This window comes from Penaeus vannamei, chromosome 25 (assembly GCF_042767895.1).
Source record: "Penaeus vannamei isolate JL-2024 chromosome 25, ASM4276789v1, whole genome shotgun sequence".
Lineage (NCBI taxonomy): Eukaryota > Metazoa > Arthropoda > Malacostraca > Decapoda > Penaeidae > Penaeus > Penaeus vannamei.
In genome coordinates, this window is record NC_091573.1 from 5,337,361 (window position 1) to 5,352,360 (window position 15,000).

A 15,000-nucleotide genomic window follows, 5' to 3' on the forward strand; every position below is an offset into this window, starting at 1 on the left:
GTACTTACAGGCTTTGACAAGAGTTTCTATTACAAAATTCAAGTAAATATGTAAATACTATTAGTAGCAACTTTACAGGCATTTACAAAAACTAAACACCAATTCTCATTGAGAATCAATATACAAGTACACAAGTAGGAAATAAAATATGATTACTTGAATAAATCTTTTATTTATCCAAAACTGACATGGTATCTGATGATACACATTCCTCTTCATCCTCTACAATCCAGTTTGTGGCTGTCAGAATTATATATCACCAAAGTCTGTGTATATTAAAGAATAATGCATTACCCTCTAATCACACTAAATATTTGGGCTGAGACGTTTAGGCTCCAGTGCCATACAATGCCAACACCACCACCTGTCTTGCTGGCACACACGTTAATTTTTTAATTCAATGACTAAAAAAGAAAAATAAACACTGGGCTATATACACATTACTACAAATGGCAGTATGAGTTTTGTCATTGATAGACATTAGGGATATTCTCAAAGACAAGATTCCAAGGTTTCAAAATTCCAGAATTCTGTGCAAAATTAGACCGACTGCCAATTATTAAGACCACTACTTCCCCTGATCCAGACAATAGCAATTATGTCTTTAGTTATTGTTCTTTATTTTAAAAAATAAATTTAGACAGCAGCAGCACCAGAGATGATCTCAATCAACTCTCCGGTAATCACAGCCTGTCGGGTGCGGTTGTAGGTCAGAGTCAGCTTGTCAATCATCTCGCCTGGGGGAAAAAAAACAATTTTTGAAAAATAATCATTACTATGCTTTGACTATTATATAATAAGAATTTTTAAATGTAACACCTATTTTTTCTACAGAAATACACAAACACCTGTCTGGAATTTAACTGGTATTTTTACTCAAGTTCTTCCAGCCAGTAAAAGTAACATGTAAAATCCTTTCTCAAAAATAAACATCCACAAAAATCAAATAAAATACTGAATTTAAACTGCGTACACTAGTGCCAAATCAAGTCAAGCAACATGTACTGACCGGCATTCTTGCTGGCGGCATCCATGGCAGTCATTCTGGAAGACTGCTCAGAGCATGCTCCTTCCTTAAGTGTGTAGAACATGAGGGAAGCCAGAGAGTACTCCATGTAAGACTGGACAACATCAGCATCCAGGGAGTCGTAGAGAGCAATCTTCTCACCAGCGTTGATGGCATCCGAAGGGTAGAAAGGCATTTCTAGGGTGTCGTAGGAAACCACAGTCCTGCAGAGCAAAAGAAATTCATGTTTTGGGGGGGGCAAAGATTGACACAGGATAATTTGACTAGACTACCTTAAAACTTATGATCAGGATGACATTACAGTCCCATTATGGAAAGATCTGGGTCAAGGGCCAGTTGATGTGAACATGCCTTCATTGGGCAAAATGGCTGCGGGCCAGGTGACATCAACTTGCCGTCATGAGCGAAAGCCAGGGTGATGGAAAAGACTCGCCACGAGAGCACAAACCTCATGGAGTGTGATTTGACTCATTTAGCACTAAGGAGGGGGCTTTAGCATTATTCCCATCAATAAACGAATGTGAAATGTAACGTAAATAAACCTAGACGAGCGGCAGTTCCAGGGAGAATGCCATTTCCATGCTGAACGCTGTATTCCTGGCCGCTATGATTGGCAGCGCAGGTTGTATTACATAAAATTGAAAATTATGAAAAAATATGTCAACCAAATGTTCCATACTCTTTTTTTTGCACCTAGTTAATTATACTAGAGATGATATGGAGTCTGTGCAAGGAAAATAAGCTATTACCATCTGGATCAAGCAAATAAAAAAAAATATGGACACTGGAAAATGGCAAAAATGCTAAAATAAATTAACACAAAATAACTTTGCAAAGAGGAGGCATAGTCTTATCACCACTTATGGGTTTTTGTGCATGCCAGGCCTATGCACCGCACGCCTGGAATGTTGGCTATTTACATAACCCACAGACCATATTTACAGCACCATGATTTCCAAGACCCAACCAGATCCAATGGGTTAACTGAGATATCCAGGCATACATGAAAGGAGGGGGAGGGGGAGGGGGGGAAAATAAGACCACATACTTGAACTTGTTGTACACAATCTTGCCAGAGCCGAACTCGTAGCCAGAGTTCAGGATAAAGGTCATGATTCTACCAGCATCTTCAAAGGTTGCTGGCTTACGGCCGACCTCTCCCACTTGTGCAATAATGCTGCCAGCAAGTGTCCTGCAGGAAATATGATTGAAGTATTAAAGACAAGAAACCCCCCAAAATAAAAAAGTGAGGAACGGATAGGGAGGAAAAAAAAATAAAAATAAAAATATATAAACAAGATATAAGGAATGAATGCAATACTGACAAAATGTATATCTTAAATTATCTTACGATCAAAAATTAGGAAAACCTAGCCCTACTTTCATTATTTAAAACAGGTATTAGCTTGATAATTATATTTCAATCCAAAGGCATTTAAATCAACTGCAGAATGGAGAGGAAGAGGAGAAGAAAAAACTTGCATGTCTAGGCTTCAAATTCTAAAACTCAAAACAAAAGTTTTAAAAGATTTACTGCTATCAAGCTAACCATATCCAGAAAATACAACAATTGTGAAAACAGCAACATTACTTCTACACCAAGAGAATTACAGTCAACAAACAAGATTAAACTTTTTAACCTTCCACTCATGGTTTGGGCCCTTTGATGGTGACAATGCAGCGAAAAATAAAAAACTGATCAATGTTGACAAAAATTTTAGAAATATTACACCTGTCCTTGGATTTTGATATTTGTATCAATAGACAATCATTTACAGAAGAATGTAAATAAATATAAATTTAAATATGAAAGGGGGGAGAAGGTAAAGTAAATGAAAATAAAACTGTAGAATGAAAGCACTTCAGTAAAATAGTAAGAGATGTATATGCTGACAAGTCAAAAAATGTTTTGTGAGTATATGGTCATTTGAACATGTTATTCCCAGATTATGCTAATTTTAACAAACTTATTATCTTCTTAAACAAAACTAATATCACTTTATATTGAAAAATTTCTAAAAACCTTTGCAAATTTTTGATATATGTAGTAGCATTCTCCAATATACTCAAACTTTCACACACCCACCTCTGAAGCTGGGCTCGTGACTTGTCTCCTACGCAGATGATGGCTGCCTTGGATGCATCGCCTGCCAACTCTGCCTTGATGTGCTTGCAGATACTGGAGTGGATGGCACCACACAGACCTCTGTCACTGCTGCAGGCCACAATCACCTGCTGTGGCTTGTCTTCCAAGGCCTTGACCTCAGCCTTTGGAGATAAAGAATATTAAATGCACGAATAAAAATAATGAAAATGAATCATAAATAAATGTAACACTCATTGTGTGACCCTAAATTTATAAATATTACAAAATTAAAACTTGACAATAAATGAACTAACCAGAAATTGAAAAATAAAATAATTCAATCAGTATTTTATATATATATATATATATATATATATATATATATATATATATATATATATATATATTATATATATATATATATATATATAAAATTTGCAATATAGGAATTGTGTTCCAAGCGGAGTTTTGCTAAGGTTTACACAAACTTAGCCCTACCACTATAGTACAATATCATTTATAATTATTTTCTTAGGAAACAAGAGTATAAGGTTAACCATGGCTAACTAGACTGCCACAGCCAATTAAATCCATTGTTTCATCTACATGTACAAAACATACCTTGTCATAGAAGGCAGCAGCTCCTGCACCATAGGGGCGGGCAGGCTTCAGTTCTCTCTCAGCCCGGGCGTACTTGGCCGCTGACACCATCTTCATGGACTGTGTGATCTTCTGGATGTTCTTGACAGACTTGAGACGCATTGCGATGGCCTTGAGGGTGGCCATCCCTCGCACCTGCTGCTGCCCACTGGAAAATGAAAAATATGATGAAAATATCAGAACAATACCATATATGAGTTACACACAAAATATACTAATCTGATACAAATATAAAATGTTTGCAGTTTCACCATAAAAAATACACACAGCTATCTTGGTATGTATCAAAATATATTTCAAGCAGCAATTAAACTAAAGTTTGTTATCCAAATGGAAGGAACATTCAGGTGAATATTTCCAAATCTAATTTTCATCTTGTAACTGTATTGCAAGACAGTTTCAACAATTTGGTCATGAAATACCTGCAACTAAGATCAAACTATACAAAAGTATGGAATACAAGAAAACTAGTTTTCAAAATATAATAGTATTTAAAGTTTAAATTAATCTTATTCAACATACCAAATAAAGAAATAGAAAAAATCTGTAAACCTGTTTCTTCAAAAGGACAGCACAATGATTTTCCAATATTACTCACTTCGTACATTATCATCAGCAATATTAAGAATTCAGACACCTGCACAAATTCTAGGTAAGATACAATTTCGATACAACAAGAGTACAAGGAAAATAATAAGAGTAAGAGATAGATTGGATTTGAAATTTGTCATGAGGGAAAAAAAAAAAAGGTTTAAAAATAACCAGACCTAGGATAGGTCATATCAAAGTTCTCACATTGGCCAGCTTTCCTTCAATACTCTAGTAAAGGCCACCCCCTACCCCTTATCCAGCTCATTCTGATATTGGGCTCAGTTCATTGCTTGATGAAATCTCCACAAACTAAAACTGGTATCAGGGTTATTCATGCATCTTTTATCACTGACAGAAAATGAGCAGCTGCTATTTTAATATCAACACAGAGCTCAAATATGTTTTAGTTACCAATAAACTAAGTTTTGGTGATGCCCCTTTTTCGTACATGTTTGAAACAGGTTTAAATTCTTCTGCAGCCATGTCAGTTATCATCTAAACAGTCAAGTGTAAAAAATCATGGCAATGGTTAACCATACCATTGGCTAGGGAGGTTTTAGTTTACTAGGCAATGTTTTTGGCTTTCTGTAAGTGCCCCTAAACTTGATTACTGGGACTTATCTCCAGAGAGGTGTGGTCTCTTCATAAATCAATTACAATGCTGACCTCTATGCTATTCTCTCTGGCAACAGCCAACTACCTGAGTGTGGATACCACATCACTAGATGTAGTTACAGATGGATTAATGGACTTTAATAAAATAGATACCTGGATTTTCTTATACTTTGTGTATGTTTTTTCTTCTTTTGAGATGGGGTACAAATTAAGTTAATGAGTTTTCAGCTCCTTGTATTGTTTGGTAACAGTAATACTACAAATCAAATAAAGTCACAGAAAGCAGAACTTGCAGCCTAATTCCACTCTGTTTTTCAGCTCTATCTTACCATTTGAGGTGAAGACAATGTTTGTCAGGGGAGTGTAAGGTGGTGGAGCCCCCCCTTCTACCCTCCCCTTGGGCACTGCACAAAGGACTCACCCAGTCAAAATACAGACTGCTGAATAAATTTTGTGATATGGAATTAGACTATCTCTGGCAAGTATTTCTGTACTATTAATTACCAAGATTGGTTATGACTGCAAGCCTCAGGCTTAAGTTAGCCCACCAGGCTAGGAAATCAAGTTTTTACTAGCCTGTAGCAAGTTTTACTAGCCCTAATATTGATTTCAACACAAGATTATTCTAAACACTAAGGTGCATGGCTCGATGGCACACAATGCTGCATGCCCTGTGTGCTGCTGTCTACTTTTAACTAGTCTGCTGGACTAGTTAAGTAGTGCATTTTATAAGCCGGTGGCTGGTTTTACTAGACAATGACCATCGGCAAAGTGCTAAGGTTGAGCCCTGGACTGTACAATTAACATGCACAAAAGCAATTTATGTAGGGTTACCATGCAGACAAGTTGTTTGGTGCATAAGATAAAGTTGGACAGTTTCCACTTGACATTTGTTTTCTCAATCTTAGTGTAGTCATCATGAACATGTGTGAAATACTTGGACTACAGAGGATTGGTCAATATACAGTCAAATGCAGGGAGCTGCTATCACCAAACCCTTACCCTAGACCACAATTAATCTATCACTCATACAGGAGAGCTAAAGAGACTCAATACTGGGAGTTTCCACGTGTTGGTTGTAAGCTCTACCCTGATGTGATATGGAGGATTTTTATGCTTTCCACGGCAGGGGTTGGGGGTGGTAGCCCCCAGGAGGGGAGAAGCATAAGGCACAGCCCCCTGTATTAGACGACAGTGTTATTCTGTAGGTATTATTTATATCTAACTCAGCAATTTCACTGGTACCTTTCATACCCCAGCTTCTATTGCAAAAATGGTCACCAATGGGTGAAGAGGAGAGGGGGGGGCTTGCTGCATAATTTTGATAATTTTAAGACGAGTCCACTGAAGGTAAAACAGTTGTGATCTGTTATGTGAAGGTATTCCAAATAACCAACAAATAAATACCATTTCCAAGACTGCTGTGGCCTCATCAAACATTCATCCTATTCAGCAATCTTTTATAGCATGGATGCATTCGCCTGAGACTGTCCTCCAACTCCACGTCACTACCTCTATTCAACAAAAAAATACATGAATGCCCAAGAGAAGGGTTGATGGGGTAATTGTTACAGAGAGCAATGCACTCTCCAGAGACTGTCCTAAAACCAGGCTATCATGTATATTAAAAAACCAGACCTACCCTTTCCTACCAAATATTTATTCCCTTGAAAGGGGTCAAGCCCCAATGTAACCCCATTTATTAGGACTAGGCTAAATTATAGAAAAACTGTGAGGGTGTTGTGGACATATTCGTCATCTACCGGTAAATATGAAGTTGCTGCTGCTTAAACTCGTTTTTTTCTTACTCTCAGTAACTAAGTATGCACATCAAGATAGAGCCAAAACTCAAAAACATCAAGTGACTTAAGCTGTGAGATGTACTAGTAATCTTTTTCTTTGTGGTGTACAGACTGTTTCTTAAACCTATGACTAACTTTGTCCTCTACAAGAATATTGGTTAATCTTTACGAAGTGGACACACAAAGTTATGGCAAATTGGATATATTCTTGCAGAGGACAAAAAGTTGCAGTAGCCGGCACAAGAAATAATCTACAGACACGGACAGCAATGCCACAAAAAAAGGAAAAAGACCGCAGAAAGCGCCGCTCTTAGCCTAAGTCCACTTGGAGCTCCCAAGTTTCATCTATCTTGCCATACATAAGAGGTGAAGACAATGATTCCCGGCGATATTTTACAAAGGTAAAATATCGCAGAAATCATCGCTCTCAGCTGAAGTCCATTCGGCATTCCTGAGTTTCAGCTCGCTTGCCATGTATACCGAGATAAAGACAGTTTGCTAGGGGTGGGGGATTGGGGGCAGAGCCCCCCATCAACCCTCCCCTTGGGACACACCCAATCATGGCAACTTAAATTGATACATTTTTGGTAATTTCTCTCACATACCTCAATTATTCTATTATTAAGTTGTGAAGGTAAACCCACTGAAGAAAAGTTTTATTTTCATTTATAATGTCCACTAGAGGTAAAAATGTTCTTCTAACTAATGACTAAGTGAAACATTATTCCAATTTTTTTTACAATGAGTTGGGGACTTCATATTAGGTGAGCGCGTCTGTACTGTAAAGAATTACCCAAAGATTAAACTTGTTCCTTATTAAAGAGCAAATCACTATCAGAAAAGGGGTAAATTCTAAGAGGATTTGCTTCTTTCACTGAATTGCCACATCCATACAGGTCATAGCAGGAGCTTGAGTACCTACAGGTATGTTAATGGTATGTTAATGGAGAGTGTTTGTAGGTCTTCACTACGTTATTTTCTAGTACAAGTAATGGGTATGTGCTACTGGGGAAAAATTAGATAACGATCTCCACACGCTCCTCGTTACAAGCTTTATTGAAAGACAACAACCAATCAATTGTCTTTTGGAAGCTATAATACTATATCATATTTACTGACGAAAATGTTTCATTGCCGGTTCATTACATAAGGAATCATCATGCCACGAAATTGTTAATATGATGTGTATTTCCTCTTCGCATGGGAAATAATTCCATTTGTAATTAAGGAGGAGGTGTTGCCACTGAGGTATAATGAAAAGTATTTGTATTTATAGGCGGATCAGCTGATGCAGAGCCGGCCATCGCAGCCATCTTTTACAAACTCTCCCGGCTCTCTCACTTCTACCATTTTCTTCTTGTCAGAGGATGCGACGCCTTCAGAAAATCAATCCCCTACTTGCTAATATCATTAAAATATCAAATATTCTCCTGAAAGAGCGAATTGGCTTACTGTTGAGGCACGAGAAGAGTCGCCCGGCTGAACATCTTGGTGGACTTGGCAGACGGAGCAGCGGCGATGGCCCACAATGCACTGAGAGGAAGACAAGTGAGCCGCGGGGGATAGGCTGCGCAAAGGACAACTTTTGCCGATATGATATTTGATATTATGCTTATCTTGGTGCTGATGAGATTTACCATTCACTTGGCATCATATCAATAGGATGTTTCAAAGTAGTTTATTTTGTTTGTTTTGGTGCTTATCGGTATTCAGAATTGGTATAACATTATTCAAAACATGTATGCTATTAAGCAAAGAGTGATGGTATGTTAATTACAATTAGTGTAGTACAGTAACTTATGTAAATACATAGAAGAAATTCACCAGTTGTAATAATAATATAAATATTGTACCTTCCTCAATGATAATTATTAATACGAAATCGGGCATTAAACGTTTAAGTTAGAAAAATGGAAAATTCTCGGATGTAAACAATCGGAGCACGTTTAAAGGCTGAGACTACTCCAGAAAAGCTTTTGGTATGGATTATTCACGTATACTATATTTATATATACCAGGTTGTTAGTACGAAAGTGATAATGAACTTTCTACTTGGTGCGGTGGTCTGGTGTGGATTCAAGTGTCTCTGTACTAACAAGGGGCAACAATCTTTAAAACTAAAAATGATGAAACTACTGATGTGTATCATGCGTTATATTCCGTGACTGTTCTTTCGATAACCTGAGGTAGAAGTGTGCGATATGAATAGAGTTTCGTTCATTTCTAAGACCTAGTGACATGTCATTGATGTGAATGTTTGTTGTATTGATAGTTTTGAGGCTATGAGGTAGGATTCATTCACATTCATTTTCAACTTTGAGAGCTAGAGTAGATATCACAGATACTATAATTACGGGATGAATATCATTTAACTCCTTCAGAAAGCTTGTGTTTATTATTGGAATGTTTACTTTTTCATCGCTTCAACTCAGCAGAAAATAGACTTTTTCAGTGTAGGCTAAGGATGGATGATGAAACAAGTGTGGAAAGCTCAAAAGAATTTTATGGGTGGAAGATGGTTTAAAACTGTGTGCATGGGAAGTTAAGCGAGAACTACATTTGCACGGGCAGAATTTGACCAAATAATTTTTGCAGACCAGGTTCTACAGTCTGGGGTAGTTTCTAAGGTGTAGGTAAAGTTTCAACCAGCCGCCACTTACAAAGCAAATAATATTTGGAGTGACAGCTTGAAGAAATCTATGAAACTAATCTCAGTAAACACTTCATAGTTGCTGCAGTGCCAGCAGTCCCCTATTCCATTCTACGAGAGGATGATCATACCCCACAACAACAGTCCCATACTGGTAGACAGTATGGAGTCCATAAACCATTGCTTTACCTGGTTGGAATATATATCTTTTTTGTGAATGCATTGAATCGAGCAAAGACAATGTATGGGCAATAGATTTTTACTTTTAATAATAATGTTCTGAAGTGACAATAGGTAAGTGATTGTTATTCATGCTTGTTTTTAATTATGCATGGACTTTGTTTTTTTTGTGATGTTAGTTATGTTAGAATTCAAATATCTGCGAGAAAAAAATTGTGTAGAAACAAAAATGATGATGGTTACAAATCAAGATCGTTGTCACAATGAGCATTTGCGTGTTTTTCAACCTGGTTGCTTTTCCACCAGATGGCAGGTGTTTTGTGAGAGTGCTATAAATGCCTACCACATTACTACATATTAGCTTGGAAATCACTCTCTAACTACTGTCATGGTATAAGGTTTCTTACCAATGGGCAGATCTGGCATGAATCAGAACACCACCACCCACATCCATATGGTTAGTGACACAATATACTCAAAACTCTTGCACTGCAACATGATTTGACATAATTTGACCAGTGAAATGGAGTAATCTGTGAGGAGGGCTTTGAATTCCTCAGGTCTTGGTAGGTAAGTCTAAGGTCATTTATAAATTTTCTTCGAACTCCTTAGTAAGATCCCTGATATGCTATTCTTTGTCCCTCTTAAGCAGTATCAGAGTCCTACCTGCAAAGCATTAAGGCAGGTCTCAATCAGCAGTCAGTTGAGCCACATGAGCCTCTATTGCTTTCTGCATGATAAAATTCTGCCTTTGGTTTGAGTGGTTGTCAGTGGACTCCTGAGTTGCATCAGGTATTTTGTGTTTGGTGTCCCACAGTGCTGCAGGGTCCATCAGGTTGTTGAGTGTTATGAAGCAAGCAGAGATAGCCCTGATAAACCTCTGAGCAACTCCTCCTCCCTCGGTCTGTCCAAGGTAAACACACTGGATGGACAAGGGGATTTGAAATGAGTGATCAGTACCACAAAGCTCAACACTGGTAATCACTGGAGGATCCTCTAATGAGTGCTGAGATCAGTAGCTAAAAATCCCAAACTATGTGGACTGACAGACATTTATAGCCAGCTTGATCAAAGTCAGAAACTGCATTAAAGTCACTCAGAATGGGTTGGAGTTGCCTCTGTTACCAAAGGCTAAAGTCTTCTGGAAATGGTGATCATTGCTGCACCTAGACCAGTAACAGGTGTAATCACCTTCATGAATTGTGCCCCTGCCAATTTTTCTCACCTCTGTTGTATTTACCCACTCAGACAGCCCTGTCTGAAGTTAAACCTTGGGCTGTCAATTTGCTTCGCCCCTCCTTTATTTGGATTTTCTGTGGTTAATCTTTTTTGATTTCTTTAGAATTAAACAAGTAGCAAAATACCAGATACTGTGATGGCTGCACTTTCAGGTCTATCAAAATACTATCAGTTGTTTTATGTTTATATAATAAACAAGATAGCTCATACCATATAATGAAATTAGGAATTTTCTTCTCTATATAAGTGTGGATATGTAGAGCAAGATATGAACAAGTTTAGGAAGGTTCAGCATGATTACAGTAGCTGTTTAAGTGATAATTTATGTATGGAAAATTAGGAAGAGGATAGTATCACTACGTACAGTATATATGTATATGTTGTGTGGTGTACTCATTGCTAACTGTCAACTCACAATGGTTACATTAGAAAGTTTATTATTGGTTTTTATTATTGTCCATGGAATGGAGAAGCCTAAAAATTTTGTAAACTTAGAATTGAAAATCACCCAAATGAAGTTATTCTTCCCATATCACTCCATGAAAAATGTACATTACATTTCTCACCATTTGCATTTTTACTGACTTACAGAATTAAAAGAAATACCTAAAGGAAAGAAAGTCTCTGCAAAGATGGCTCGAGGTCGAGGGGGTGGAGGTTCCCGAGATCGAGGCAGGAGACCTTTTGGAAGAGTGGGAAGGAAAAACACAGATGACCTTGCACGGAAGCGGAGACAGTATCAGGAATTTGGAGAAGCCCATCCAGTAGAAGAAAAGGATTTAAACCTAAAGAGAAGAAAGGCAAGGTGTCTTTCCTTTTTTAAATAAAGTTTTTGTGTATGTGTGCATGCATGTGGGTGTACTTCTGTTCATGCTTGTGTATGTTTTGATATTAAATGATGTGGTGCAGACTGAATGGGGCAGAATTCATATTGAGTTTAATCAACAGGTGGAAGACACAGAGGAAACCTTAGAGGATGAACATCAGTCTGAGTCATCTGATGACAGTTCATCCAGTGAGGATGAAGCAGGTGCTGGTGATGCAGTTTCAAGACTTCTTGCCACTTTCAACACCACTGCCCACAAGGCCATTGACAGTGATGAAGAGGAGGATGACAGTGAAGATGATGATGAAGATGAAGACGATGTTGAGGAGGAAGAGAGGGAAGTAGAGCAAGAAGGAATGGTAGATGATCTTGGAAGTGAAGAGGAGGATGAAGAGGATGGTGAGGAGGAGGAGGAGGAGGAGGAGGAAGAGGAAGAGGAGGCAGATGGGGAAGAAGAGGGTGAAGAAGAGGAGGAAACAGGTGGAGTAGAAGTGGATGAGGTGGTGGAGGAGGAAGATGAAGCATTTGGAGAAGGTTCAACAGATGATGATGAACAAGAGGGTGATGTAAGTAATTTGCAGGTTTGTAATTAGGTCATTTATTGCCTTCATATCTTTTAATTTCTTGTAAGATAAAAATGAAATGTAATGTTATCACCTTTCCAATGTTTTTAGTCATAATTTTCTAAAATGATTTTAGTGAGGCTCTAATTATTATATGAGAGGCTTGTCCATTGTTTTATGTAGATATTAATGTTCCAGAATGAAGAGGATGAAATAGATGATGAAGAAGATGAGGAAAGCACTTCTTTCATAGAAGACCCATTTTCCAAACATTTTGAGCGCAATATGAGCGATTCTGTAGCTGACCAAGTGAAAGACAGGAAGAAGTGGACGTCAAAATTTGAAAAGTGGCCTGCGCTGGGGAGAGTGAAGGTGGAAGTTCCTTCTGTTGAGGTGACTGTCCCCAAGTTGCTTCTCCTCTCTGACAAAGCTGAAGCAGATTGCGATCTGAACATTGGCACTGTACCGAAGATCCCAAAGAAGAAGGATTACAAACTGCAGGACTATTATGTCAGGAAGTTGCTGTGTGAGAATCTCCCACATGCCAACTTTGATGGGAACTCCACGTGTCCCACAAGTCTTACGGAGACCCAGAAAGAGCTCCTGGCCATCCTGTCCAATTACTCGGACTTGTACTTCCCTGAGGCAACCCATGAGAGATGGGAAGAGATCCGAACAGTGTACACACTTCATGCTATCAACCATGTCCTAAAGACTAGGAAAAAGGTGCTCAATCACAATGGCAAGATCAGCAAGGCTAAGCTGGAGAAGAGACACGAAGACTTGGACTGTTACCGAGATCAAGGCTTCACCCGACCCAAAGTCCTCATTCTCCTGCCTTTCAAACACACGGCCTACAGGTTAGATATTTTAGTGATATCAGGTGATTGATTGACCTAAAAAGTTTAAAGTAATATATTCTCATGATTTTTAATTTTTTTCTTTGATATTATTGTTATCATCATCATTATTATTGTTATTGTTGGACTTATTATTACTATTGTCATTATTATTGGAGTTGTTAGTAGTAGTAGTTGTAGTAATAGTAATAGAAGTAGAAGTAGTAGTAGTAAAACTCTTCAATGAAAGTTTTCCCATGACAGAGTGGTGGAGACCCTAATCACGCTCACCCTTGAAGGGAAAAAATCCATTGTAACAAATCACAAGCGCTTCAAGCAGGACTTTGGGCCAGGAAGTGAAGACGAGGGTGAATTGGCTAACAAGCTCAACAGACCGGATGACTTCAATGAAATTTTCAGAGGGGACACAAAGGAGGACTTCAAAATTGGTGTCCAACTGACCAAAAGCAGTGTGAAGGTGAGTTCTGGCCTTGGTTTTATTTATTTATTTATTTATCTATTTATTATTATTATTATTATTATTATTATTATTATTATTATTATTATTATTATTATTATTATTATTATTATTATTATTATTATTATTATTGTTACTATTTAGATTTTTTCCTGTAGTTCAATATTAATTTTTTTTTTTTTTTTTTCTTTTTCTTTTTTTTTTCTGAGATAAAAAGTATCACCTCTTCAGCATTTGTTATTTTATTACTTATATTAGTTTTTGAGTTTAGGTTGTTTATCATTAAGTCCATTATTGTAGATATTAGTCCTATTACACATATCACCTTTAGAAAAAACAGTTTCAGTGCAAGCTAACAGAATTACACATGTAAGTGACTTAGAAATATTATCATATTCTGATTAATTAATGTAATTTTCATTTCTGAGAAATATCTTCCACATTTTTTTTCATCATTCTTGTTCATAATTTTTATTATGCACATTTCTGATAAGTTCATCATCATCATTAATGCCGACGGGGGCGCTTAGCTGCATCCACCCTTTGTTTCTACCTTTTGGGGTCCCTCATGGCAAGCTGCCAGGCAGGGACTCGGCCCATCTCAAGCTCCTCACGACAGTTTGGTCGATTTGCCCAAGCCACGACCTCCTAGGTCGTCCCACAGGCTTCCTCCACCCAGCGTTGTCTCTTGCAGAGACAACCTGATGGGCAGGATCATCCTGTGCGAAACGAGCCAAGTGGTCATATTGCCTGAGTTGGCAATCACGGGTTGTGCAGGTAATAGATTCTGTGCCAGTCTCACAGTGCAACCATTGGTTGGACATGTGATCCCGCCATCTGTACCCCATGATCCGGTGCAAGGACATATTACAGAAAGCATCAAGATGAGACTCCAAGGCACAGGATAATGTCCAGATTTCAAAACTGTATAGCAAAACTGGCATTATCAGGGCCTTGAAAACCTGTAGCTTGGTCTTTCTGCACAGGTACCGGCATCTCCAAATACTCTTGTCGAGAGAGTTCATGACCCCTGCTGCCAGGCCAGTCTGTCTGCTGACTTCCTGGTCTGACAGCCCAGAGTTATGAACTACACTACCAAGGTATGTAAAGCTCTCTGTGACTTCAATGGTCCAGGAGACCTCTAGACCCAAGGGCTTCGCTTCATTACTAAATGCATCCAGGGCCACCACTAAGGTTTCCAAAGACTCAGATAGAATAGCAGCAGCATCGGCAAAATCAAGATCTGTAACCTGGATATTGCCCAGAGTTGCTTCACAATGACTTTGAACAGTAGCTCTGCCCAGTATCCAGTCCATGCAAGTATTGAAAATTGTTGGTGCAAGGACACAGCCTTGCCTCATTCCTGAACTAACAGGAAAGTAGCTCAACAGGCCCCCACCACACTTTACAGCACTTTCAGTACCAGTATACAGACTAGCTATTA

General features: G+C 38.2%; 2 protein-coding genes across 3 annotated transcripts in view; one reads left to right on the forward strand and one right to left on the reverse strand.

Annotated features, from left to right (window-relative positions):
- Window positions 1–152: 152 nt before the first annotated feature.
- Window positions 153–8,358, reverse strand: ATPsyngamma (ATP synthase, gamma subunit). The gene is made up of 6 exons (XM_027366737.2): window positions 8,234–8,358; window positions 3,735–3,921; window positions 3,114–3,295; window positions 2,076–2,219; window positions 1,010–1,230; window positions 153–737 (listed from the first exon to the last, which is right to left on the reverse strand). Exons 1-6 carry the CDS (start codon window positions 8,266–8,268, stop codon window positions 637–639), a joined length of 870 nt encoding a protein of 289 aa, XP_027222538.2. The 5' UTR covers window positions 8,269–8,358; the 3' UTR covers window positions 153–636.
- A 328-nt stretch (window positions 8,359–8,686) lies between these two features.
- Window positions 8,687–15,000, forward strand: part of LOC113806233 (U3 small nucleolar RNA-associated protein 25 homolog) — a 12,790-nt gene continuing 6,476 nt past the window's right edge. The window contains exons 1-5 of one of the 2 annotated variants that reach the window (XM_070139028.1): window positions 8,687–8,760; window positions 11,442–11,650; window positions 11,799–12,257; window positions 12,438–13,099; window positions 13,343–13,556. In XM_070139028.1, coding sequence (XP_069995129.1) covers window positions 11,483–11,650; window positions 11,799–12,257; window positions 12,438–13,099; window positions 13,343–13,556 — 1,503 coding nt within the window. In that variant the 5' untranslated portion in view covers window positions 8,687–8,760; window positions 11,442–11,482. The remainder of the gene's footprint in view (window positions 8,761–11,441; window positions 11,651–11,798; window positions 12,258–12,437; window positions 13,100–13,342; window positions 13,557–15,000) is intronic. The other variant, XM_070139029.1, reaches the window with a different exon arrangement.